At 43.6% G+C, this 27,441-nt stretch overlaps 2 protein-coding genes across 11 annotated transcripts in view; one reads left to right on the top strand and one right to left on the bottom strand.

Annotated features, from left to right (window-relative positions):
- The window catches only part of meis1b (Meis homeobox 1 b), a 129,723-nt gene extending 110,385 nt beyond the window's left edge, over positions 1 to 19,338 (top strand). For 3 of the 9 annotated variants that reach the window (XM_085922199.1, XM_085922196.1, XM_085922200.1), the window contains 3 exons: positions 3,375 to 3,451; positions 13,949 to 14,007; positions 18,122 to 19,338. In XM_085922199.1, the coding sequence (XP_085778325.1) occupies positions 3,375 to 3,451; positions 13,949 to 14,007; positions 18,122 to 18,369 (384 nt within the window). In that variant the 3' untranslated portion in view covers positions 18,370 to 19,338. Of the gene's footprint in view, positions 1 to 3,374; positions 3,452 to 13,948; positions 14,008 to 15,323; positions 15,688 to 15,714; positions 15,820 to 18,121 lie in introns of those variants that run through there. The other 6 variants (XM_085922198.1, XM_085922197.1, XM_085922202.1 and 3 more) reach the window with 5 other exon arrangements.
- The window catches only part of c1d (C1D nuclear receptor corepressor), an 84,523-nt gene continuing 72,374 nt past the window's right edge, over positions 15,293 to 27,441 (bottom strand). The window contains exons 12-16 of one of the 2 annotated variants that reach the window (XR_015067412.1): positions 24,319 to 24,433; positions 21,201 to 21,356; positions 18,677 to 18,760; positions 16,532 to 16,638; positions 15,293 to 15,464 (exon numbers count right to left, since the gene is read on the bottom strand). The gene's annotated coding sequence lies outside the window, so the exon portion shown is untranslated. The remainder of the gene's footprint in view (positions 15,465 to 16,531; positions 16,639 to 18,676; positions 18,761 to 21,200; positions 21,357 to 24,318; positions 24,434 to 27,441) is intronic. The other variant, XR_015067413.1, reaches the window with a different exon arrangement.

Raw genomic sequence — 27,441 nt, 5'->3', positions numbered from 1 at the left:
TCGCTCGCCCGCCAAGTCAACAAGCAGGACTCAACATCCCGCTTGTTGATTGTTTACTAAAGTCTCTCCGAGACGAGCGTTAGCTGCGAACTAGCGCTTGTTAGCGTAACACCGTCTTGACCCTCCGGGGGCACTCCAGTGTAAAAGTGCTAACGGCCTAGGCAAAAATTCGTGTCTTGCTAAGAAAGTTAGCATTAGCTTGTGCGTTGATAGAGCGTGACAAATGATCACATTGTACACCCACCAAAAATGGAGTTCACCACACAAGGAGCTGTCGTACGGTGAATAAAATGTGTTCATGTTTGCCATTTTACACATCACAGTCGGTTGCGAAGTTGACTGGATTTAGCCACGTCAGCGCTTAGGTTTCTTGTCAAAGTGTATTTTTGGTGCTCCTCGGGGGGTTTTTGTTTGTGCTGACACGGCGAGATGAAGACGTTGGCGAAATAATCCTCCTCCTCACTGTAAACTGGAGCATCACCGCCGCTTTTTAACTTGTGACACTTTTCCTCCCTTTAGGGAGGAGAGTGGTTTTATTGCAGCATTAAGAAAATTTGGCACATTGCCTTTTGTCATAATCATGTCAACGTTATGAGTGGATTTTGTTTTCTCCCATTAGTATGTTAAGGCAATGGAATCGTAACATTTTGAGGCAGAAAGGATCAATATTTCTCTAATAACATGACAATCACCTAAAATATTTCAATACAATAAATCACACTCATCGGAAATCCAGTCAGCCAATCGGATGCTGGAAAAAGACAGAATTTTGAATCTGAACTAGTTTGCTAATGCGTAACTAGTATGCACTACTGATTCCACAGGCCGTGGCCAGATAAGATTAACAGCAACGCATACAAGCTGAAATCTGATTGGACAAAAATATCCCACGATAGGGACTTGTCTCGCTTTCTTTTTTTCTTCAAGTGAATCTCAAAACTCCAACACGAGCTGTGACTCTGTAAAGGGGTCGGCGAAGGTCTGGCCCTTCCCTTCCCCATTGTAGTTTGATTTGGCAAAGACCCACTTACTTATATTAACAGGCAAAATAGCACAGGGTCGGACTGATAAGATGAGGGAAAACATAAGCCTCCCTCGCGTCCTGGCGGCCACATGCTTGCAGCGAGCAGGCTGCGAGTTCTCATGAAAGCGCTTGTATATTTGGAGAAGACATATCATTAAGATAGAGCAGAGGGAACGGGAAGGAGGAGGGGAGGATGCGCCGAAACTTTCCATCTGCTCCTTTCAAGAACACACTCCCGCTCTCACTCTCTCGGCACGCCGATTCCAAGCCAAAGGCCATTAGGAGACGCTGCATTACACACCTTATTAAAACTTCACAGTTGTGACGGCTTGGACTTCATTTGGCTCGCTGGAAAAGCAAGAGGGTGGGATAAAAACATTGTGTGTTGTGTTCTTTGAGAAAATTCTGGGGGGGTTTTTTCTTCACTGTTTACATAGACTCGAATCATTCAGTTTGCTAACTTAAGATGACTAGCATGAGTAATGGGCATAATAATAAATCGTAGACGCACGGCAACCTGGCCCTAAATCTCAGTTTAGTTTAGAGTCGGGATCAGCCAGTCGGAGCGACGGTCTGCATGTTCAAGCTGGTTCACGACTTTTAAGAATTTTAGAACGTCCGGTCTAGAAGAAGAAGGCGTGGGATCTGTTGCCGCATGCAAAGTGTAGCCACGCAAACAGGCTACGTTTGTTCTGCGTTGTAGCCTGTGGCATGGACCCCTCCCTTTTCTTGACCCCCCCCCCAAATATATCACGAGTGAGACCTTCATGCATCGGCCGCAGTTGGTTTTTGTTTGCGGACGAGTGGACGACATAGCCTACGCTCACATGATGAGAACTGACATGCTAGCGGCGCATCTTTTTGTATTAATGGACAGCAAGCAAAAGCTTGAACAATGGGGTTTTATGACTTGTGAAGCACGCGGGCGGCAGAGCGGCGCCTCGTATCTGCCGTCATTGCGTAATTTGCGGTTGAATCGGTCTGATCTTTACATAATACGATTTTCCGATATAGAGCATGCCGTACACCGCATTCTAAGTTACCAAACAAAATATGTTGCGTGAAAGGGCCAGGACCGTAACTAAATCGTGTTGTAGCAACATGTAAATAAATACAGTGCAGCTAGCTCATGAGGTAGTACGTCAAACTAGGTAACTCATTCATAAAACAATATAGACATAGAAAATACAAGGTATGGTCATATAAAGAATACAGTTTTTATCATTTTTTTTTTATCGCAAGCAGCTAGCTAATCTGTGGCTAGCTAGAATTTGGCGGCAGATGCTAGCATAGTTGTCTTCATGTTGACTTGCTTCACAAACGCACCACACCAGTCATTGAAAATCCAATGAGATAGTATTATTGATGTTGTTTGCAAACTATCGTGACTCAAACATGCTGCATGTTTGAATACACAAACAGGGTGGACAGCATTTTGGCTGGAGGCGACAATGCAATTATAACTTACTGCATGGAATTAGCCTCCATCTATTCCCCCTCACACTCCTCCTCCTTCCCCACAGCCCATCACATGGACAAGGGGAATGCTGGAAGCAGAAAAAAAAGAAAAGAAAAAGCGAGTCTCCCCTCTCTGGTGTCTGCCGCCCTTCAAACAAAACACAGTCCTGTTCATTATGTGGCATGAAAGGCCCAAAAAAATAGAAATAAACATGCTGGCGCCACACCAATTTTACACGTCTGATTATTGTGTTCTCTGTGTATGAGCTCACACTGTCAGTGCGCCCGCGTGTCGTGTTTTAAATATGAATTGAAAGGACAGACCTCTGTGTACTCTTCTATGTTGAAATACAGAAAGGGCAAGCATAATTTCACATTTAAGAATGATTTCCTTTCATGCTTCCTCATGGGTTCATCCAAACAAGTGCAAATTTAGCCAAGTTCCTTAAGCTTCTCCGTCCAGTCACACTCAAGGCGAACTCCAAATATCGAGCATGAATGTTGTATTAATTTGAGTCGTTTAATAATTTATTTGAACCTTAGGGTAGGGTGATTATACAACATACATCTTCAATGATTTCTCTAAAAAAAAAAAAAGTTTGAATTTATTATTGATTTTCTCTAATCAAGAATGATACACATAACGTCCAGGCTCAAATATATGCATACATTCCCGTTTTAAGAAGTAGAAAAGTTCTCAAAATGTCTGAATGTGGCGATCTAAGCCCAGTTGGATCAAACCATTTTCTAAACAATTGGATCATTTTTGATTTACACAAAGTATTCCATTCATGATGTAACACAGAGGTAGCATTCGAGGCTATCAGATCAAATAAGCCCCTCCCTTAACAGGAAGTCAACTAAAGTGTGCATATTTTCTTTTTCCCCAAAGCATCCGTACCCGTCAGAAGAACAGAAGAAGCAGCTGGCACAAGACACGGGCCTCACCATCCTACAAGTCAACAACTGGTAAGAGAAGCTCACTCGGCATCATGCGTGTACGATCTCATCCTTCCCTCAGGCCATGTCGGCTGCCGGTGATCGGAATTAATGCCGCCGCTCCGACAACAGCCCCCCCTCCTCCCCCCATCCTCCGCCTTTGCCCGTTCCCAAACACAGAAACACTCAGCTTACGGAATCACGCTGGTGCGGATCAATCTAAACAGATATGGCCTCAAGTCATTTTCCAAAAAGCAGCTTTAATTAAGAGTCAAACAAGCATCGGAAAGCATTAAAAAATAATAATAATCAGGGCACGCAGAAAGTTAGCAGTGGTGATTAACGCACGGATCAGGCTCGATTTTTCACGTGGGCTTGTTTTCATGTTTTTAATGACGTATATTTAAATTCTTTTTTTTTTTTTTAAGGAATTGATGAATATTTGATTGGGCTCCACTTGTCTCTGCGATATTTTCATTAGCTTAACTGCTCATGTTAGAAATGCATTTTTGGTGATTTAGATATGGTTCTTTTTTTTTTCTCAAAACATAAATACATTAAAAACAAAAGCAGAAAGACTGAGGCTTGAGTTTAGCAAATGAACAAATTCATGACAATTCATCGTATTAGCTGGTTAGCAAATCAAAGCTTCTGTGGGTCTGATTTCAAAATTCAGATCATTCAGAAATTCATACTTTTTTTTTTCGTAGTTTCAAGTTGTTCCAATTTGGCGATATCTGATTTGAATACATTTTTTCCCCAACCTTCTCGTACCTTTACCCTAAATGGTTAATGATGTTTCTTTGAAGATTTGTGGCTTTCTGTTGAAGAATTTTTATTTTTAATTAAGATTCTCTACTTGCTGGTTGACTTAGCTTGAAGCAACCTTATATTTTTTTATAATTGGGTGCCAAGGTTGACCCAAAACAAGGCTTTTAACCTGAGCTAGCTTTGGAAAAAGGTACATTGAGGGTCTGGTGTTTTTGCGACAAGCTCCTCCTGGCAGTTTTCAAAATCTGAGCCTTTCTTAAAATGTTTATTTACATGTATCTGTCAATTGATTTGAATCTCAGTCTGTCTGACTTGAGTTTTGTTTCCCTTTATACACCTTCACTCTAAATCGTTGACTGTAAATCATATTTCTCTGAAGATTTGCGGTGTTTCTGCTTAAAAATTCAACATATTATTCATTAAGACTCTTCACTAACTGGTTAGCTTAGCTCAAAGCAGCCTCTTTTTTTTAATTGGGTGTGGAGTTTGATTCGAAACTAGGCTTTTAACCTGAGGTAGCGTCAGGGGAAAAGGTAGAAAGAGGGTCGTCTCCACGTGGTCGTATCAGATGGATGCCTATCAGCGCACACTCGCCGTTATTAGCCGCGGCTAATTAAAGGGCCGGCGCGGTCCAGCTAAGCGTGGCCCCCATTTGATCTGTAAAAAATGAATCGTAGCAAGCCAGGGAGAGAGCCAAAGTGAGATGAAAAGAAGGAAAGAGGAGAAGATAAGGAGGGAGGAGAGGAGATTAATCCCTCTAATGATGTTAACATGATGCCCGCCATTGTTCGACGGGAAGAGCTCCAGAGACAGGCGGTAGATTAGCATGCCAGGCAGTCTATGGAGAATTCAGCCCATGCACACACACGCGCACACTGGAGTGGAATAAGGACCCCAGGGAAGCCCGTGTGGAGGTTATCACATCAGGTGACCTCGCTGAAATCCATCAGGGGATCAATTCTTTTAGCACAGATAAAAGCCAGCGTGTGTGCCGCCTGAATTGCCTTTTGTAGGCGTCAACATGGCCGAAAGCTCACCAAAACGCAGGTGAAAAGGTTTTTATTTTTGTGGGCTTGAAGACGATCCCAAAAAAATAAAAATCACACAGTAGCGTCCCCTGGAAAATTACAGAGAATTATTCCTCAACGCCATTTTTGCTGGGTGATCAAATTTGGTGGACTGAAAGGATCCATGCCTTTAGTTCTATAGGAAGTCAGCCATTTAGGTTTGAAACAGCCAGTTGAAACCAATTGATAGTCATGCGTTTTGGAGGCGGAACCGCCATTTTTTAGCTTGCTTTTCACAAGTCATCAAAATAAAGCAGGTATATGATTTTTTTATTTATTTTACAGCATATTATCAAACAGCTAAAGACACACAACCTCAAGGTGGGCGTGTGCACAATGCGTACATGGTGGGAGAGTAATCTCTGTTGGTACGTGCGTCCACGAGGGTGGTTAATCTAGAAGGTATTAGCTGTAAAAGCCAACGCTCGGATCCAACTGCCTCCTCATATTGTAAAAATGTGTGTTTGGGTGTGTTGTTGTGTGTTTCCATGTGTTGTGACAGAAAAGCGCACAACAGCAGCAAGCGCAAGGGAGGTTACATGAGGCAAGTGAGAAAGAGAGAGAGAGAGCACTGCCATTTTGTTGGCATGTTGGTGTTGTCGCGCTGCCCTGGAAGCTCTGTCGCCATTGGGTGTCGCCATAGCAACCCCCTGGTGATGGTTACCTCCTGACCCTCTGATTTGGTGGAGTCAATTTGCCTGACTGCCACTCACACACACACATTCACTCACTTAACCACCAATACTGACATTCTGATATACTGTACACGAAGCAGGCCGCATTAATGTTATGGTATTACTCTTGATGTATTAGCATTAGCCTTGTGGTCGCTAAAGCTAAATGATGCGCTTGTTGCAAAAAAAATAATTTGACATCAAACCACTTTAATCTCAAGGCACCAGAAACATTAGCGTCGATAGACAAAGAATATGAAATCATCGAGCTTCTTCGGATCGGCAGGATGTTATTGAAGTAACTTAAACTATGACACATCCTGGCTCGTCATGTCCCTCACGTGCACTCGGGCGCCGCGTAGATGTGTTAACACACGTCGCTGTGTATTATTGATGAGGCGGCAGCAGTCGCGAAGCTCGGCAGATTAAATAAGAAATGCTAAAGGCCGGCAAGGGGCGCAGCTCGCTCATGAATTATTAGAACGGCGCCGCCGCACCGGGGAGGTTTCCCCCTTTGAACAGGGAGGGGAGGGAGGAACACTTTACACCACCACCTTGTCCTTAAGGGGACCTGCAGTCATGTGATCAGTCGCTGGCCTAACTGACGGTTTAGCTTCTTGACCGACTGCAGTTTGAAAATATTTTGGGGGATTATTCAAAGCGAAATCCCTGAGAAAATAATTGAAAACAAAATACACGATGATGACTTCACCGCTCCCGGTAATGCATTTCCCCACACAAGTTAATGACGTCTACTGTAGCCAATCGTCTTAATTACACGCAGACGTTCTTTTCCCCTTACACACGCGAGTATTTCTCATGTCGTCAATTGCGTGCTGTCATTGTTCTCATCTCCTCGGTGTCATCAGGCACGTGTGGCGGGAACACACTCGCACACCAGGAAGCCGCGCGTGTATTGTAACAAACACATACGAGCCGAAGAGATTTTCCCTAAGTTGCGCTTACACGCTTTGCTGATGTAAAAATCAATGCGAGGGTCATCGGGTTTCTCCTTCCTGCGCGCAATTTAATCACGGCCCTTTAAAAGGCGGCGTTTGAGCCGTTGTTTGGTCAATAAGGCCGCTTTTAGCAACATCTTAAGAGCCGGGAGAAAGCCAGCGCAGGCTACTTAAGCCGGGAGGGGCCCATCATGGCGTTTCTGGAAGGACCAGAACTTCAGTTGCATTAAAAAAAAACCACACACACACGTCTGTTTGTTTATCTAGCCAGCTTTCCACCAAGCGTGACCCAATACTTTTGTCCGTTCTTTGTGCTTATCTTCTTAGAAGGGTTTGTTGACGGTAAATGTCGTGGTAATGGATGGACGTCATAAGAGAGAAGAGGAGCTGGTTTCATTACATTTCTGTAGTCTTACTGTATTAAAAAAAAAAAAAAAGCGTGACTTCTGGCTTATCAGGATCTGACATCGCCTCCCGGGGAATCCCTCGGCCCGGCTGATGCTATCGAGCCCGGCAATAACAATGATTGTGAAAAGGACACGTTGTCGAGACCAGCGTGCAAACAACTGGTCCGGTGAGTCCGGTCGTTGAGTTCAGGCTTGCTCGTGTGTGTTGGAATGAGACGATGCCTACTTCCAGTTAAGTTGGGTCAGTCTACATACTCGTAGATTTTTCTTGGGGGAACATCAAAATTTCCACTCTTGGAAGAGCTGCGTTAGAAAAGTGTGACACACAAAGATAGAAAGACAATAGTATGCATATGCGCAAGAGTGTGTCTGTGTGTGTGTGTGTGTGTGTGTGTTGTAAATTCTTCTCCTCACCACTCATAAATCATCTCCATCTTCATAGCGCGCCAGCCCGCCGGCTCACAGCCTGGCCGTGAAGTGAAGATTATCAATTTATGCACGCGTATTAAAACCAATACTGTCATTTTCCTTGCGCTATTAATAACGACGCCGTTTCGCACGGCCTCTGCGAGTAAGTCGGCTTTCTACATTCATCTGGGGTAGCTATGACCAATTTCACTGTCTCCATTATTCTTGTCATAGACGGAGGTAGAGCGGGTTACCTGCGGACTGCAAACACGCGCGCACACACAAAAGTGCACAGATTTAACAAGCAGACTTGTTGCTAGGTGAGGCAGGGGTCACCTGGCTGGGCTCATGCCAGGCTGTTATTAGTCAGGAGGCCTTGCTGGCTGTGTTTATACATGCGAGCAATATCTCATACACACACACACACAGTTGAATCCAACTCCCGCTAACAGTAGGCGGAGGATTACGTGCATGCGGTGCGGGGAAACATAAGAAAAGTGTGAAATTTAAAAGGGGCTTTAAAGTGAGATCTGCTGTGAGGGTCAACTAATCCCCCCCCCCCGCCCTCACATACACACACATAGAAGATACACACTTAGCAAACACACGCTCACATGCGCTGTTGCACCTTCATGCCTGAGATTGGCGTCCATTGGAAGTGTAGTGAAATGAATGCTAAACTGGTTTACTGAGTGGGAAGACAAGTTGGGCAACCCCAAACACACATGTATGTCCAAAGACGCATGTTTGTGTTCATGACTGCCAGCTGCTTAAAAAAAAGGAAACAAGACTCTGAACGAAAAAGTCCAAATCTTCCTGGCCATGAAAATTGCTCAAAGCGCAGGTCGCAACCAATCACGGGTCGGGAGACATCATTTGGATACCATTTTATAGACAAATGATACTATTTATAGTCACTGAGGAAAGTTAAGTGGATGTAAAAAAAAAAATAAACCTTCCTGTGGGAGCCTAACAAAATAATTTAGAAAACCTTTTATATTACTATGATTTTATATGTAATATTTATTGAAATTAATTTTGATACTGGAAATTCTACAGACATGTTTTGAATGACAGAAAAATTGGCTAGCTCCGGCCCATTCGGAATATTCCGGAAAACAAACAGGAAACTGAATGAATGAGCGCTATGCCCCACAAATGTCAGCACGTCTTCGCTTCACATGTACACCACTTGATTGCAGTTAGGCAAGTGCCCAGTTCTGGTCGCCATGGTAGTCCCAATAACAAATTCACAACATGATGTCATTCTCATATTCTACTGTATATAGATAGACGCGGCATCAACATGTTAGTTGTAACCTTTTGTAACACAAACTGTTACAGGAGACATTTTTGAAGCAAATGAAGAGAAAAACAGGTGTAGCCTCAAGGTGGTGTTTTGTGATCGAAAAGTAAAACAAGTAGGGGAGTAGGGATGCTGTAGGGCAAACACCTCCGTGTTTAAGGCAAGTCGACACAAGCTGAAGATCGTGTTCGAACAAAGTATTTTCTTTTTATCAACGTGTGCGCACGCAGTTCAACGGTGTTGCTAATGATAGCATAACATTGTAGAAGTCTGTCATCTCATTTTCCCTTTGTTATGTTGGTAATTAATTTGTCCAAAAAAATGATAGATGTTTCTTTTGTTTATGCTGGTGTGCTCGTATTTTTTTTCTTCCCAGTATATTACTTATCTAATACTGAATACTTTTGGTATCTTTGTCCATGACGATATTCTTGGCGGCTTTTAAGTTATTCTTTACCTTATGTGTGTGTTTTACACCCCTGATGGTGATTTATGTGTTGCCCAAGTATATTTTGTTGTCAATTCATATTTGTCCCTGACGATAAAGTCTGACTGATTATCTGGTTTCTTACGCTTTGTGAATGTTTGTATTTCAACCGCGCCGCGCTACTAAATCCTGTCATGTGCGGCTGCTATTATGCTAATAAATCATCCCCCTTTTTCCCGGCAGTAAAGGTTTAACCGGTTTACTGTTAGTTTGCCAGTTTAATGCGCGAGCAGGAAGCACATGTGGGCAAGGCGTTAATTGCGGTTTGAGGAGCAAACAATGGATGTCATCCTCGTGCTGACGAGCCCATGATAAGAAGCCATGCCGACACCTCGCCTTCTCCTTTTTACTCTCTTAAATCACCTTGAGTGGCAGCCGCCGGGAGTGTGCGCGCCGCGGCGAACGGTTATTTTCAGCTCTCCGAGATTTTGAATATGCATACTGCACCTCTGTTGGCGTGCGCCCAAATAGGCCAAATAAGTCCCGCTCAGTGTGTGTGTGTTTGGTGAATTTAAATGAGAGGGCTTGCCGCGTAACCTTTTGTATCTCCAATCTGCATCTTTCCACCAGCTCGTTATTAAATTACCTCCCCGATCGGTCACAGCGCCGAGGCAGCTGATGAAAAAGACAATTTCTTGCTTTTAATTGGCCATTTCACGTGCGCCGCACGTACACCTGTGTGCGCGTGTGCGTGCATGCGTGCGTAGTACACGTGTGTGTGATGTCATGAGAATAGGACATTATCTTGGCAGTCACACTCAGTTCCAGTCTCTTTGTAGACCAGGGATGAGAAATTGCTGCAAAAGTCAAACACAATCTGATTTGTTTGGATTCCAAAGTAATTAAATTCCCTCATAGGAAATAATGGGGAAAATACTCACAAAAAAAAGAAAAAGAAAGTACTGTAAACTAATGGCCAATTTCCACCTTTTCGAATTGTTTCAGCCACCATTCCCAAAAAGAAAAAAAAAAAGAAAATTTTAACAAAAAAAGTGCATTCTATAACTATTTTTAATTTTTTTAAAGATATTTAAAAAAAAAAAAAAATCCTTGTTTTTGCTTCACATTGTGCTGCTCCTTTTGATATATGAAGTGCTTTAGTAAGTTTAGTTCTTCATGATATATATTTTTTTACCTTGCCGTGGTCCCAAAAGCCCCCCAAATAAGGCAAAAAGACACTCATGGAGCTACGTTGAAGTATGCGCCACAGCTTCCAGGCGTATTACCAACCCCCCCCGAAAATGTTGGTGTTTCTCCAAGTTGTACACACTTTGAAGGCCTTGAAACGTTGAGGTCTCTCTGTATTCTGGAGGCGCATCAACAAAGACCGCATGGCGTCCTTAGTTGTGGCGCAACACATGGACAGCATGTGTGTTTGTGTGTGTGCCCCTGCTGGGACTCCAAACTCCAGGCGCTTTGCTCCCACGACAAGGCTACGGGACTCCATTTTTATTTGGGGTCACCCCCTCTCACCACGTTTTGGGCCAAAATAGCCCAACTATTGTGGCCGCACTTGAATAGTGAGCCTCATTGTGTTTTTTTTTTTTTTTTTTGCCTCGGGGGAGGCCGTAAACAACGGGCATGTGCGGTTAGCTCGGGGGGTCGTGCGAAGGTGAAAGAGGAGCTGGCCGTTTACTCCTCGCCTTCTCATTCGGTGCGGCTTGTTAACGCTCGCAGTGAGAGTGTCTGCTTTCCCCCTTTTTTGTTTTTTTTTGTTCGTCATTCTGCCTCTCGTTCCCCCGGCTGCTATTATGAGCGGCATTTTCTCCTTTGTTCCAGGCCCCATGGTGCATCTGGCCTCAGATACGGGCACGTCGGGGACAGGAAGCTGGCAGGAGGAGGGAGTGGGCTGGAGAAGGGGTGGGGGGGGGAGGTCGTCCAGTATGAGTCAAAACTGGACCGCCACTTTCCACCAGAGAATGGAGCCATGATAAGGAATGATAAAACAGGCCCAGAAAGCAAATACATGAAAAGCTTTTAGTATCGCTGGCAAATTACAGTGATGGAGGCAACCTTTCCAATATTTATATTATTTTCAAAATTGTAAGCAAAATCCGGTATTGTGATGTTATCGATATCATTGACAACTAGCATAACGTTAGCTTTGGAATGTTTCCAACGGCAAGATTTTGTGATATCGATATCATTGTGCAAAGCATCACGATACCGTCAAATTTGATAGCATCTCCACACAACACTCGGCTTTCTAAGAAGCGCGCCTTCCCAAAAGCTTCTCTGTCTTGCATCAGTGTTTTTGTGGACGTGTCACAGGAAAGAATATAAAAAGGAGGCTTTAAAATATATATATGGGGGGGGGGGGGGGGGGGGAGTAGGAGGTCAACAGTTAGCCAGCACTGGCCCACGTTTGACCTTCTGTAAAGGGCCCGCAGAGGAGAGGAGTTAGAGGAATGCTCTTCGACGCTCCCATATCTCCCCCAGTGAAACAGGCCCCCATCAGGGAGGGCTGGTTGGGGGGGGGGGGGGGGTGTTGGTGATAAAACTCCAGACGTTCCCTCATTTGATGGTGCTCTGCCATGTCAGTCCATTCTCGCATTCCTCCCTTGCTGTCCTCACACCCCGAAAACAGTCGTAGAATTCCCCACATTTTAGTCCAACAAAGTTCCAAACATAGCCCCCCCCCTCGGAATTCTTGCTCAAGCCAGTTTGACTAAGCAAGATGAAATTTGGTAGACATCTATCATAAGTAGTAAATGGTAGTGAAAGAAAAAGTTTCTGGAAGCTATGTCTGGAAAGTCAGAAGACACTTTTGTAGTCTGCCATTTTGGTTCAGTTCCTTCAAACTATATTTTGAAATTTCAACCAGACACCAAAAATCTGCCGTTTTAGATGAATTCAGTGCCATTTCTAGGAGGATCTTTCAAAGCTAACCTCTCCCACCAAAAGATTTTGAAAATTCACATAGCAACATGAAACGTGGTAGGCACGTTTATCATAAGTAACCCCACCAAAAAAAAAAAAAAAAACCAACAAGCTTGGCAATTTGGCTCAAAGCCGTCAATGAAAGACAAACAAAATAATCAATTCAGTATTTTTTTTATCTTGCTACCAAATTTGAAGCATGTACACGAGACAAATGGGCGACACAAAATTACCAGAATAATTTGTTTTTGCGTGTGGGTGGAACACAGCGACCAAGTTTGATGACTCGTCATAAAACACAAAACGCTAATAACTCAACCCAATAACTCAAAAGTGCATTTTTTTCTTTTTTTTCTTATTTGGAGCCTACACGGCGCCTAATCTTGTGTCATCTTGCGTTTGTTTTTTCTGTTAATTTGCCGACACTTTTGTATCCAAAAGGAGACACGTCCCTCCGGTAATGAGGGGTCAAACGCCGCCCCCCTTTTGTTTTGCTTCTCTGCTCCCACTGCTCTCCGGGATGGGGCCCTTTAAATGCTCCCTTTTCTTGGGGACTTTTTGTTTCCTTAGTTTTGGCTAATGCTCCCCTTTTAAGACGTGAAATGCAAGAGTCCGCTGGGGGCAACAGCAGGAACACATAAATCAAGTCCCCAAATCCCCGAGAGGCCGAGCTCTCCTTGGGGTCATCGCACTGGTCAAAGGGTCGATTCACCAGGGGTTAGGTCACAGCGGGTCAGTGTGTGTGTGTGTGTGCGTGTGTGTTTTTGTGAGTGAGGCGCTGAGAATGAACAAACAGCAGATTTAAACACAGGCGCTTTTACTAGAGTTTAAATTCTATTTTTATTTATGACTACCCGGCTGTCACATGACTAGTTGTCCGTCATTGGCCATAGTTTTTTTAATATTAATTTTCTTGATACTGTATGTTCAAGAAGAACACATTTTATTTGTGTATTGAGATTTTACCGGGAAACCATTTAAATTTAGAACGATGCATATGATAATTCAAACTGAATTAAAACAAGCTGTGTAAAAATATGAATTATATTATTAATGTATTGTAAAATCATTGAAATTATTTTCATATATTTAGAATAATGTTTACTTTTTGTTTTAGTGCAAAACCTTTCTGCCGTTACCTTTTTACTGCAATACAAAAGATTTATAACTGATAGTTCCTAATAGTTTAACCATTCTAATAAATGACTTTGTTCAGTGACTGGCCGGGAGACGTCATATGTTTCTCCCGCCTCAATTGAAAGGCTTAAATATGGTAATCCTTGACTCGGGATTAACCCCACTTCACTATCAGTCCATTGCTTCGATTCCCCCTTTCCTAAATTTGTCTTTGTTGTTGTCTTCAACGGTTGGGTGGAATAGCGCCACCTGTTGCTTTTCCAGTGTTAAAAGTTGTGATCAAAACTAAACTAAACGTTTTTTTTTAGATGTTCTCAATGTTAATAGTTTCTTACATTGCAATGTGTGTTTTCATCTTAACTTATTAGCTTTTCAAGGTCGCCCCTTTTAATCTTGTTTTCTACCCCCCTTCCCTCCCTTTCCTCCTCCAGGTTCATCAACGCCAGGAGGAGAATAGTGCAGCCTATGATCGACCAGTCGAACCGCGCAGGCAAGTCCTTTAAAGTTGTTGTGCTCGTTTGGCTTTTTGGCTCCAGACCTCCTTTGGGCAACCCCCCCCCCCCCCAGCTTGTCCCCATTTGTGGCCGTTTTAGGGAGCGGTTATACCCCTCCCCTTTACACGGCTTAGTTTAGGCTGCTGTAAACTTTATTACCTGTAATAGGGGTGAAAGGTCAGGGCGGTATTAGGGGCCGCAGTAAAGTTCAAAGGCATCCAGAGGGGCCGAGATCTTGCTTCTGCTCCAGTTGACCCACTGACGGCCTCAGTGGGAGCTAAGTGGATTTCTATGAGGGCGTCACAATGGGCCAAGCGTTCTCGGGTTGCACTTAGTTGTGCGACCTGCCCCCCCCCCCCCCCCCCCCCCCCTCGATTTATGACGTGCACACTTTGTGTTCTACGGCCAGCTGTTTACATTAAAAATGCAACAACTTCCATCATGGGAACTAAATGCACACCACAGACAAACAAACAAAATCATCTTAATTTTTTTTCATTGGTTTATTTGGAAACGACAACAACAACACATGTTGGAATTTGAAGTAAACAAGGAGATAAAACAGTGAGGGAAAAAAAAAATAGCAGCAGCACCTGTTTCTACCTCAGAATAATTCCAGAAAATCTATAAAAAGCCAAAGACAACAACACCTGTTAGAACCTGGGTAGCTAACCTGAGAATAGACAAAAAAAACAAAGCAAAACACGCATGCACAAAAAGACAATTATAACCTTTTTGAATCCGTTAGAGTACCTTGGAATGTATAACCAAAGAATAGCGAGCAAAAATAAAAACCAACAACAAATATGAGTGCCAGAAAAATAAGAGTAACAACAAAAACTCATTGAAATTTGACAGAAATTTTGTGGAAAAATGTAGGCCAAAGGTCACCCAAAACTTGTTTCCATTATTTCCTATGACTGGAATCAATGTATGGATTATCCTGCAGCGATTGCTCATGTCTGCCTCCATCCTACAGACTGGAACTAATTGAGACTGGCTGCTAATGCACACGCTATCCACAAAGTCTTTTAATGAACTACGTGTGTGTGTGTGTGCGTGTCTCTATATCTCTTAATTTTTTTTAATGCAGTGTGTGTTGCATGTGTGTGTACGCCATTCAAACCTCATTACAAAAAGTCCGTTACAAGACAACGGGCTCTCCGCTCCGTCTCCTGCTCGTGCGTGCAGTGGTCAACAGATGATCCTGCTTCGGCCACTCAACCTTAATTACAAGCGCTAATTGATCACTCTGCCCTGCCCCCCCACCCCCCACCCCTCCCTCCCTGATCTCCTCCATATACACACGCAGTAAGTCAAGGAGCTCCCTATAACCCAGATGGCCAGCCGATGGGGGGCTTCGTCATGGACGGCCAGCAGCACATGGGAATCAGACCACCCGGTGAGGAGTTTGATGTTCTCGTTCTGTCGTCGTTCACCGGCCACCGTGCAGCTAGAAACAAAAGGCGCATCTTCAAGATGAAGAAGATGCGACAGCTCCTAAAATAGCATGACATCATATGTAGCATGGTGTCATAGTATGATGTCATTCTTCGGGGTGACAACATTGTGAGCGATGACATCATCTTCGTAGTTCCATGTGACACGTCAGGATGACAACGTAGCATATGACATCATGAGGATGGGGTGTTGACATCGTAGCATGGCAACGCGCTGACTGGTTTGAATGTGCTGTTTCACAGGACCAATGGGCGGCATGGGTATGAACATGGGCATGGAAGGTCAGTGGCACTACATGTAGCCCCGCCCCCACCCCGGGGGTGAACAATCGCAGCAGTGACGCGAACGTAAGTCTGCCATCTTACATATATTTTCATTTTTTTTTTACTGTTTTCACAAAAAAAAGAATTTAGGATTATTTTTTGCAAAGGTTGCTACCGGTAGTGACAAAATGGCCGTCCAAAGATTTTGATGCTTAACTTAAACTCCACTAACATATTAATGACAATGCCTCGTTTAAGGTAGTGGAAGCACATAAAACATTGTCAAGAACATTTTTGACCCTTTTTTCCCCCCCTCCAATCTCGTATTTTCTGTCTCTCTCCATCACTCCCTCCCTCGCTTGTCTCGGGGCCAAATGGCCTCTCCCACGTCATTCCAGGATACGGCGAGAGGTCGCTAGGGTCGTCTCATGTTTAGAAAGCGCACACGTGAGCGTCTGGCAAATTTAAACATATAAAATATTTTCGTGCACACCAATGTATACTGTACGTGTGTGCGTGTCGTAATAGGATTATTGCTGGCACAGGGAAGTGTGGGGGGTGGGGGGGGGGGCAAACTAGTGCAAAAAATGGAGGAGGAGGAGGTAGCCAGCAGGCTATGGAGCTTAGCGGGGCCTAATTGACTCGATTCAAATTAAATATGCCGTCAGCGGAGGTGTGACCAATGGATTTGACTTATTCAGTTTACCAAAATGGACGCCATTAACCCCTACGTGGAGTGTGCTGCTATTCCAAAAAAGAAAAAACAAAGAGTCTCATCGTGAGGAGATGTACTTACGAATATGCTGTCTAGATTGGGCGTGTCCAAGTGGACCGTCTCTCCTCCTCCCTGGTAGCAGCTGCTCGCCTTCCCAGCAGACCCCGCTTTAAACAGCCTCAATTTGCCTGCTCAATCCCGTAATTGGGCCACCAGAGGAATCCCGGCCCAGTCAAGATGAGCAAGAAACATGGAGGGAGATGGAGAGGGAGAGTCAATGACTAGGGGGGAGGAGGAGTGTGGGGGGGGTGCGCGATGGAACGGACCAAAGGGAGGATGAAAAGGGGGGGGTGTCTTACAGCTTCATCAGCTTGTATTGGTGGCATCTTTTCTAGGTCAATTAAACGATGAAAGTCTTTTGTGAGCAATTAAATTAATAGTGTATGATGATGGAGTGGGGGGGGGGGGGGGGTCATTATGTATTCCAAGCGTTTTTCATTAGCTTCTTTTGCTGCTTCTTCGTCGTGGTCTTCATTGCCACATTCAAGCCAATTAGTGTTGCTTGGTGACGGTCCAGTTGGAGCCCCCCTCCTTGTGAAACAATACACCTGTCAGCATGCATGAAGTCGGACAAGCCAAGCAGAAGACCCCCACACACACACACGCTCTTTGAACGTCGCCGAGGTGACTCGTATGTCACCTTTGGCCCCGTTAGCTGTCGCCAAAGACAACCCCGCCCCACTCCGGAGTCAGATTTGGTTATCTTAAAATATGGATGCTTGCTAAAAACCTATGTCAGACTTTTGCAAACTTACTCAAACACGCAGTCCTTGATGTCTTGCCCAAAGGCGTGTGATCCCCCCCCCCCAAATGTCCGTCCCCCATCTCAGCTGGAGACGCTTTTGTCCCCCAAAACTTGTCCCCCCAGCTGCAATCATTAAGCGCAAATTTGTTAACCCCCCCAGGCCGAGAGGTCGAGATGCGCCCCCGCCTCCTCCCCGCCATTAACTTCCCTTTCTGCTGGATGAACTTTTACTGTTAACGAAGGGCGTATTCTCCACATGAATGCTCGTCCCCGTTGATTCGGCCCCTGCGGACCCCAACACGGAAAGCCTTAAAGCTCCACGTATTGATTGGCTTATTAGCGAGAAACCTTATTAGCAATTTGTGCTCCTTCAAGCTCTTCATTGGGACTGGCCGTCTATTGACCTGACACGCAACGCATGGACTCTCGTAGTCAGCGTGTTCTTGTTAAGCGCGCAAAAGATGTATTTTTCTTTTATTGCCACATTTACATGCTCTGCTTTGGTAGCACAGGTGACCTTTTAAGAACAGGAAAACGGGATTTTACAAAGTGTGAGGCCTTAAATAGGTTATGTCGTTCTTAAATCCGACTTTCAAAGCTATTAAAAAAATGCCGTATATACAATAAATGTTGCCACATGTCAATAGTACCACTACGCTGCAGCCAAGGAATTCACCCTTTACACAAAAAAAAATATTACCATACAACTTTTTGGTCATGAAAAGCCAAAAAATTGGCATGGAAAGTGTTATCATCCAACCAAACCTACTTGACATGATTTTCAAATCCCTTACAATCTGCTTCTCGTTACCATTAGCATTAGCATCGATTGGCATTATTAACCATCACTTTTTGTGTGTGTTCAGAACCGCAGGGCACAGCAGGAGGTCCTGACACGCAGAAGCGTCCGTACGGATTTACGGGGACGGGATCCCCTTCGTCCCGACCGCTAAGCCGACCATCTTCCTTCCTGCACACTTCCGCTACCCCTTCCACTTGTCTATTATCACCCGGCCTGACTTCAAGGCTCCATGTTGAGCCCGACTCCCCCGCAAGTCCAGACAGACCACGCCCCCGCCCCAGTTTGTGGCCGCCACCATTCGGACCCTGTTGAGACTTTCTGTGGCGCTCCTCGAAAAAAAAAATAAAAACTCTGGACCACGGCGGGAAACGGGTGTGAGAAATAGCCAATGTCTATAAAATTGACTGGACACTTAAGAAACCAAAAAAGAAGGTGCCCACTTCAAGAGAAATAAGGCTGGGGGGGGGGGAACATGAAAAGTATATGGAAGCAAGCAAATATACTGTCAAGTGGTGGCAAACCATGCTGGACTCTCACAACAACTATTGTAAATGCTATTGTATTGTTCTGCATATTATGTTGTTTCTAATAGAGTTCTTTTTTTTTTAAAAGGCCTCACCTCATTTTTCTGCGCTTTCATTCTTGAAACATCCACATGTATACACTTAAGATACTCATATCAGGGCAGGTATCCATCTTCCATCTAAAAAAACACAAATACGTATATTGAGAAACGATACAGTCGTGGCCAGAGTGTAAAAAAGGGGTGGCCATGGCTACACCTGGCCACCACGTAGCTACGCCCCTGGATTCCAGTGAGGGTGAATGGATGGATGACATTCCTCCTATCACCTTTTTATGCATCTTTTCTTAGAAGGAATTCCACAAAAATACTTCATCAAGATGGGTACTTCTTTTGTTGAAAATTTGACTTATATCTGTATTTTTGGAAGGGTGGCAATTCATTCAAGACAAATATGACTTCATCCCTGAAAAAGATGGGCTTCAGAAAAGGAAAACATATATTTCTCATTAATTGTTTTCATGGAATAAAACTTCCCAAAAAGTAAAACTTGCTTTTCCACAAAGAAAAAAAAAAAAACGGGGCTTTTTTTGCTACCAAACATTCAACATTGTTCTTTTGGGGAAAAATATACACTTTTGCAATTTTGGTGACTACTTGGCCTTATTTATTTATTTATTTATAATTAGTTTATTTATTTAAATCTCACAAGTAAACAGGTGTGTTCTTCCACGCACATTGAGACGCTGCACTTTGCCACTTTCAAGTACTTGCACGTACCTGCGCTTTTCAAATGTTTGAGCTACTTTTGAGTTTTTAAAAATCCCAAGAAGAGATCGGCGGTGCTTGGCGTTGCAAGCAGTTTGAGGGTCATTAGTGGGGCGTTCTGCTCGGAGCGGAGGAGACGGTGAAGGGAAAATTCTATAAGGCCGTGTTGGAGCGCCCCCTATAGGGAGGTTGACGCACTGTTCAAGCGCGGAGCTAAACGTTCACTTGGATGAGAACTCTGTCAATTCAAATACAATTATTAGTGCAACTTTCTCTGACACGTCCGAACGATGTCCCTTTGCAGTCATGTATTATAGAACGAAAGGGCAAATATAGCAAATACGAGTTATTAAATTCTTAAGTTCAAAATGAAAAGGCAAAAAAATATATATTTTAATCACCTTGATTACTAATGCATATTTTTTTGCAATCTATATTTTGTTGAATTGGAAAAATATTTCATATTTATCTTTACAGCATTGTTATTTTTAAACATTTTATGGGAGTTCAGTCTTCGCCAATATTGCATTTTTTATTGGCTTCACGCCATTTTTTTTAAAGTTATTTTCTATACTTCCCAGTGGCAAATCATGTTCAGTCAAAGTAAACAGTGACGAAATATCTTGCGCAGGAGCTCTTAATAATAATGTCGTAATAAAGAGCGTCACATATCGCTGACCTACATTTTACTGTGATTGACATTCTCCTTTTAAAGTCGACATTTTTATGGAACACTTTGCAAAGGGACGAGGCACGTTGTATTTTTTTTTATACGCGATGACTTATTTTTCTGTTTAATTTAACAACTTTTTTTTTTTTTTTACTTGCACGTATATGCGAGGCGTTGTGCGGTCCGTGGTCACTACATTAGGTACACCTGCTCAATCGCACTGAAAAACTCGGCCGAAAACATTGAATGCTAACTTTTTGTACAACTGCTACTATAATCTAGAAAAAAAAAACTTAAATGATAATGTACTTTTATAATATTTTGTAATATTTTATAATATTATACATTTTATATTAATATTGGAAATATTATATTTTATATTATAAAACCCTATTTTGGGTTATATTTAAATAATAACTTTTATTCTTGAAAATTAATTTCTCATGAATAAAACCTAATCTTTCTTTTCGAAGTTGGGTTCATGAGAGTCTTCTATGCAGGTGAGCTCGTGTGAAAATCTTTTCATCACTATAGTGTACCTTAAAATGTGCATTAAGTGTTTGTTGCTCATGCCAATCAATGCTTGCCGATGTGCAAGTGATTCCCACGCGTGAGCAAAACACGTTGTGGATACTGCAATTTTTTTTTTTTTTGGCCAAAGGTCAGGCGGGCGGCAGCTGCCTTTGAAACAAAAGGAGCAAGCAGAAAAGGCAAAGGAGGCCGTGGGCCGGGTGGGGGCCATTTTGGATGTCATCTGTCTCCTTGGCGATGGCCGGAGGGGTGTGTGTGTGTGTGGGGGGGGTCCCTCCGAAGCCCCTCGGGCCCGACCGGGAATTGTTTGCGAGGTGGCTCGTTTATCAGCGTCACCCCATAATGATGGGCCCTCGCTGCTCCTTATTGATGTATGTGACTGCGTTACTTCATCAGGCCGGGATCGATGGAGTGCGCGGTGGGGTGGGCGGGGTCACGCCGAATTCAAGCTGGGAATTTGAGATTGTGAGTCACCGCGTCTTTAGGTTGTAAGTTCAAATCAGGGTTTCTGCTTGCTCCAGGTGACAATGCGTTTCGCTGGTTTGGGTAAATATAATTTGGTGTCTATCCAAAGTAATGGTTTCAGGTTTGGATATTAAAGAAGCTGATGTGGCTGTAGAAAGTGTCAAAGGTACAAACGTGCTCACGTACCGGCTTTGGCAAACTGGGTGCACAGTGGCGCCATTGAGCGCGGGCCAGTCGGCCGGAGGCCTCCCAAAGTAAACAGCGAGGGGGCACGTCTGGACGCCACCGGGGTGTGGGGAGGGGGATCTCGATTCCAGCACCGCACTGACAAAGCTCGCCCTCCTGCATTGGCAAAGTGAATACACAACACAACACTGATGACCAAAATTGGCAAAGTCAAACAAGAGCAATACACAAGGTGACGTTATACAAAATAGATGACAACTGTTGATCAAGTATGGTGATTCACAAGTATCAAGCTAAAAAGCATCGTCCGGCACGCCGTGGTTAGTGTTGTGTCGGTCCTCACGAGACACAAATTTGAATTTGGAAGGTGTGCTTACACCGACTTTCAGCACAGGGATTGAATTTGCACAAGAAAACCTTGGGCCTTGCTCTACTGTGACATCAAAGTGTCTTAATAGCAAACAACTGGCCCTTGTTAAATGAATTCATGACGTAGTTCTGGATTTACGTTTGACGCCGGCCGCACTGGTCTTTTGTCGAGGAGGGATGGGAAGGGAAGGCAGCGGCGCTGGCTGTGTGGCGTTCTGCTCTGCGTGGCATTATTTATGGAGCGTGGACAGTTTATGCCGAGCGATGCAGTCAATGAGAGTGAGGAAGGGGGGATCCCAGGCAGTCGGACTGAAGGGGAGGGGGGGGGGCTGTTTTCCATGAAGGAAGCTGTGTTGTGGAATAACACACTGTGATAAAGATGTTTCCCCTGCGACATAAAACAGCAGGGAGTACCAACGGCCACTTTCTCTTCCAACTGACTGTGAGCCAGCGCTTGTGTTGCCTTATATGCTCGCTCGCTCGCTCTCTCTTCCTTTCAGTTACATCATCATGGCATCTGTGTCATCATTTGTCTTGGACAATTAATTCAGCAGTCAGTAGATGGATGGATGGATGGATGGATGGATGGATGGATGGATGGATGGATGGATGGATGGATGGATGGATGGATGGATGGATGGATGGATGGATGGATGGATGGATGGATGGATGGATGGATGGAAGAAAGGCCTTCATTGTTCCTCGGGACAACTGAAGGATTCAAGATAGGGTTAGGCTTTTGAGTTTTTAGGCTTTAAAACCAAATTGAAATCAAGGTTAGTTTGTCAATCTCACGTAAGGCTTTAAAAATTGGGGCTCATAACCAATGTCAAGGCTTCAGATGTCTTCGTTTCCAAACTTGGGTTAGCGTTTTGTATTTGAGATTCGAGATGGAGAGTCATTAAAAGAGATGAGATGGTCATGCGCGGCGACATAAAGCTTCACTTGCTATCCGTCTTGTAAAAAGATTTTCTTCTCGGAGTCCGTCTTCCTCAGTGACCCTGAGCCAAGCTTCATCTCTGCCAGCGTCGCCGTTCGTCCTTGGCGTCCCGAGCGGCGATATCGGTATTATCGGCGAGAACGGCGTTAACGGTGAGTTGTGGCCGCGCCGTTAAAAGTGCGCTGCGGCCACAGTCAATGTTTATGTGCGCCAATCAAAGGCAATGTGTTGATGTTATATGGTATTATGGACAAGGAGGCTGTGTAAAACATGGCGGGATGCGATGGGGGGGCTTTATGGGTCATTGAGCTTTGGAGAAAAATGAAGTGTTGGGCTGGAAGAGCAAACGTGCCGATGAGACACTTTGACGCTCAGGGTGCAGACTCATCAACGGACAAGGGATTTATTGGAGGATTTCTTTGGGCTGGGGGATTTATATGTGACAAATTTCCGTCTTTCACAGCATGGAGCAGTCACTCAAAGTCTTAAGTCTGTCATAAGTTGGAAAATACATCATTTGTGCATACTGGCATGGATGTAATAACTGAGGTCTGTCGCTGGTACCTTTATTTTATATCAATTTTATTTTAAAAATGATCAACTAAATTGTGATATTAGTTTAAAAAAATATCAAAATGTAAAACCAAAACAATCTTCCTTTTTTTTCCCCCCCCATTATTTTTTAAATGATTTATTGTAAATCTTTTTCAAATTTGATGCTAAAGTCAACACAAGAATTCAAAGTAGGACGGTTGAGCTACTTTAGTTGACAAAGAGCAGTCAAGACAAGTAAGCGTAGCCCACCAAAAGTGCTCGTCAGTCTGCCTTGTCACTCCAGAGAGCTGGCAACCCGGAGGACAAGCTAAATATTGTTCATGGCGCCCGTATGGTATGGATAGAAAGTTGGCAGTTTGGCTTTGTGGCTGTCAAGCGGGAAGAAGGATTGCACACATTGCGGCGCGAGTCTCTGTGGCCCTCTGAAAAATGTCCAATTCGCAGCAAATTGGACCGCACTTCCTCCTTAAATTGCCTGTTGAATTTTCTTGTGATCATCTGTGAGATAATCGCGCTCTCTTAGGCGGTCCGGTTTGGAACTACATATTATACAGCGATTCCACAAAATTGGCCCATTGGCATTATTCACCTGTACTTTTCACACAGAATGCTGCAAAGGCGGGATGTTTCACACGGCAACACAGCACGAATCAATCCGTGGCCAGAATTAGGTTGAGAAGCACGGCAAGAAATTACTCGGACAGTGAGCAGATTGTCTCCGACAGCCGCTACTATAAAAGCCTTCAAAAACGTTCTTGGACTTTGTATGTTTTGACAGGCACCACCAAGGTGTGAGGGGAGTGCTCCACAAAAACGTTGCTGAAAATCGCTGACACGGCGAATGATGACATCAAAGCGAATCAAATCGTTGTAGGGTTTGATATGAGCACATCGGGGGAGGGGGGGGCTGGCGAGCCAGATAAAATACGTCGAAGTTTGTTTGCTAAAAGCATGAAATATATCTGGGAAATTTCAAGCAGAGGGAAAAGTGCGCACATCTATCACAGCTTGTTGCTTCTCCCTTATGACTTCTTGCGCTTATCGCCTGTTCCACATTTCATCAAACGGCACATTCCTCAGCAACGGTTTATGTTGTTGACTTTTATCAGACCCTTTTAGGACATGTAAAAGGAGTTTTGCGCTTATCCCGGAGATGAGAAAAAGATGGGCAGAAAGGGAATACAGTGGCACAAAGTTGAATGGAAGTCAGTTTGAAAGGGTCTTCAGATGGACAAAACATTTTAGTTGACTTACCACCACTCCATGTCAGTTCCTTTCAGACGGTCCAGCGACACAAGGAAAGATGGGCACTTTTGGGGTCTTTCTTTTTATCCAGTCACATGGCAACAATATCCCACTTGGCCAGGTTCTGTGTGAAAGGCACAAACAAATACAGTAAATATTACAATGTTCTATTTTGTACCATAAAAAAAAGCATACAACTATTTTTTTATAGATATGTTACATCATCACATGAATAGTCTCCAGAACTGTGTGGTCCATCATCCAAACCCTTTTGTCTCCAAGGAAAGTAGATACAATTTCTCTCCTTTTCTCATTTTTCCACACAGTGTGAGCCACAGAACTAAATCCACCCAAGGTGCTTCCAGACAGAACGCCGTATGTCATGTCAGCGCCGGAGCCCGACGCTTGCTCAGGAGGACAGACGGATGCGAGTAGACTTGGAGGAGGTTGCGCGCCGAGGGGATTTGCTGCGGCCTATTTCATGTAAGGCAACGGCGCTGTCTCGGGAGTTGGGCCGTCTCGTGGGAGCCACATGTGGACTGCGGTGCTTGGACTGTCACTGAGGTGATGAACACCAACTTAAAGAAGAAACTAAATCGCCTCACTTTGAGTCTTTCATGTATTTACGTCATTGTACCGTTAAGTGCTAGCAGAAGCTGTTAGCGCTAAGATTCTCCAGTATTACAGTTACTGATGGTGTTCCACAAGTGTCTATCCTAGGACTACGGCTTTTTATTCTGCAGATGATAAATTCCAGATACAGTAAATTAGCATTTTCTAAGTAGTTCTAATTAAAAACAAGTTTACCATTCAATGAACAAAATGAAAAATCTCTGATTGGATATGTGAACGAAACGCTTGTTTTTTTGCTCAACATAAAGAGAACTATCAATCAAACATTCTCTTTTTGTGTTCAAATAGCGGTGTACTTAACGTCTCTAAGTGTCTATTTACTGACCATACAGCAAAAAGTAAAAAAAAAAACGCTTTGAATTCACGAGTGAGCAGCCTACTAGGCCGATCAGATGGCGTGCGGCAGATGATGGAACACTTATTGTGATACTCGACACTTGGAGTTGCAACAAAAAAGAAGAAAAAAAAAAAAACCATTTGAAAGCATCCTTGGCAGCCGCGTTGGAAAACGTGTTTCCTGTTTGCGACCGCCAGTCGAGACAGGATTTGGAAAACCACAATAAAAGTTTTGATTCAGGGCTGAAAGGTTTTTTGTTCCCCCCACGGAGTCAGAGCAGCTCCAGTGTCACGCTGGCTTTGCAAGCTTTGAAATCACCTGTAAAGTCCCTTCATTTTGTTCTTGTTTTTTTCTTTCACAATCTAAAACAGTTTTCAGGTGAGTTACATGTATAAAAGTTACTTTTTAATATCTTGTACACAAATAGAAATAAAAGCTGTCCAACTATCAAGTGTGAAGTTTTACACAGGACTCAATTTTGTAAATTAGTCAAAGTGTGACCTAACAATGTCCCAATCACAGATTTTTTTCCAACTAAGATTAAAAAAAACAAGTCTGTTGTAATTTCACAACTGATGCTTGGGCAGAGCCAACTATTTGGATACAAGCTATTCAAAAAAAGTCAGTGTGACATGACATCTCCTAGGACGTAAACAAGCACAAGGTGCAACTGGAGGCCACATTCAAAAACCAAACAACTTGAAAGCTCTTCACTTGAAATAAAAGTCATATTTGGCATTTCTTGCCGTGAATTATGATTGTGTTTCTCCCTGCGTTTTTCCAATAAATAAATCACGTGATGACCAAAAGTGTTGTGAGCTTCAAACTACGAGGAATGCTAGATGGCGAAATCAGATGTCTTCGATGAAGCTAATACGCACGGTATGCTGATGACTTTTGTAGAAATGAAGACGAATGGCGACGTCGCCGCAGCGCTCTGGTCACCCAAACACATGTGGCTGATATTGGCGAGGGTGCAGGGGAGGGATTAAAAAAAAAAAAAAAAAAAAGTGGAGGAGGTCACCGAGAGGCTACCAGCACATGGAAAAACAATTAGAAAAAGGAAAAAGACTTTATAGTGTTAAGTTCCAATTTTGTGTTTAAGCAAAGCTACGAAAATTAAAAAAAAGAAAATTTTATGAATAATTGTTATGTTTATTGATTTATTTCCAGGTTCTGCAACAGGTGTCGTTGTTCCTTTTTTTTCATTCTTCAAACATGTTTGGCCTAATGGCAAAGAGCTAATGTGTTTTACTTAGCTACTCCGCTACTTGCGTTTGTTTCGTTTCAGTTTGACGAACAACCAAGTCATCATCGAATATAAAATCTAATCGTTGTTTGTGTCGACGGCTTCCAATATATCTCCTCATCACTGACTCGTGTTGTTATCGTTGGCAAAATATCATGCTAACGTCGTAAGTTACACCCGGATTCTCAGTAAACAATGTCTCTTTTTAACGTTAAATCGTAAAAATGACATGTACGTCGTTCGCTAGCAAACTAGTGGTGAGACACATCGGGTTCGAACGGAGTACGTCCCATCCTTGGCATACCTTTCCCCCCACTTCTTTTGCTCTTCTTCCTTCTCGACGACTAAATCAAAACATTTGCCGAAGTGTCGGGGTGAGGCGGAGGACAGCGCGTCTTGTAAAACATATGCACTTAATATCCAGCTCATAAAACGTGTACAATTAAAAGCTATTTTGGAAAACAAAGAAAGGGAGAGAAATATTTATGCGTCTGGCACTGGATAAAGGTGGTTTTATCTCAGGGCAGCGAGGGCCCGCTGGGGCACAGGTAACAACTGTCAACAGGCCATGGAAGGGTGCTGAAACGCTGTGGGGGCTCGCGGCGGGGTCCTGCCAGATGTGAGGGCGTGTTTTCCTCTTTTTAACTCTTAGGTACGCTTCATTTTCCAAGCAGTGATTCACTGGAACGGACGGCAGCTTGATTGCGTACACAAACTTGATGTGGAAACTGAAATGCTAACCGCCATGCCGTGGGAGGAGTTTAAGCAAGTAAATTGAAGTCGCACGCACAATGTGATGAATCAAACTGAGCTGGCTGATTTTGCATTTTTAAATAGTACGGTTAAAAAAATAATAATAATTAAGTTCAAGTGTCATTGCAGCTACTGACGGAGAGCTTTTTTTTTTTTTTAA

Source organism: Syngnathus leptorhynchus, chromosome 10 (assembly GCF_054491065.1).
Source record: "Syngnathus leptorhynchus isolate UIUO chromosome 10, UIUO_Slep, whole genome shotgun sequence".
In the NCBI taxonomy this organism is placed as follows: domain Eukaryota; kingdom Metazoa; phylum Chordata; class Actinopteri; order Syngnathiformes; family Syngnathidae; genus Syngnathus; species Syngnathus leptorhynchus.
The sequence above is the reverse complement of the archived record's forward strand: the minus strand, read 5'-3'. Positions and strand labels throughout refer to the sequence as shown.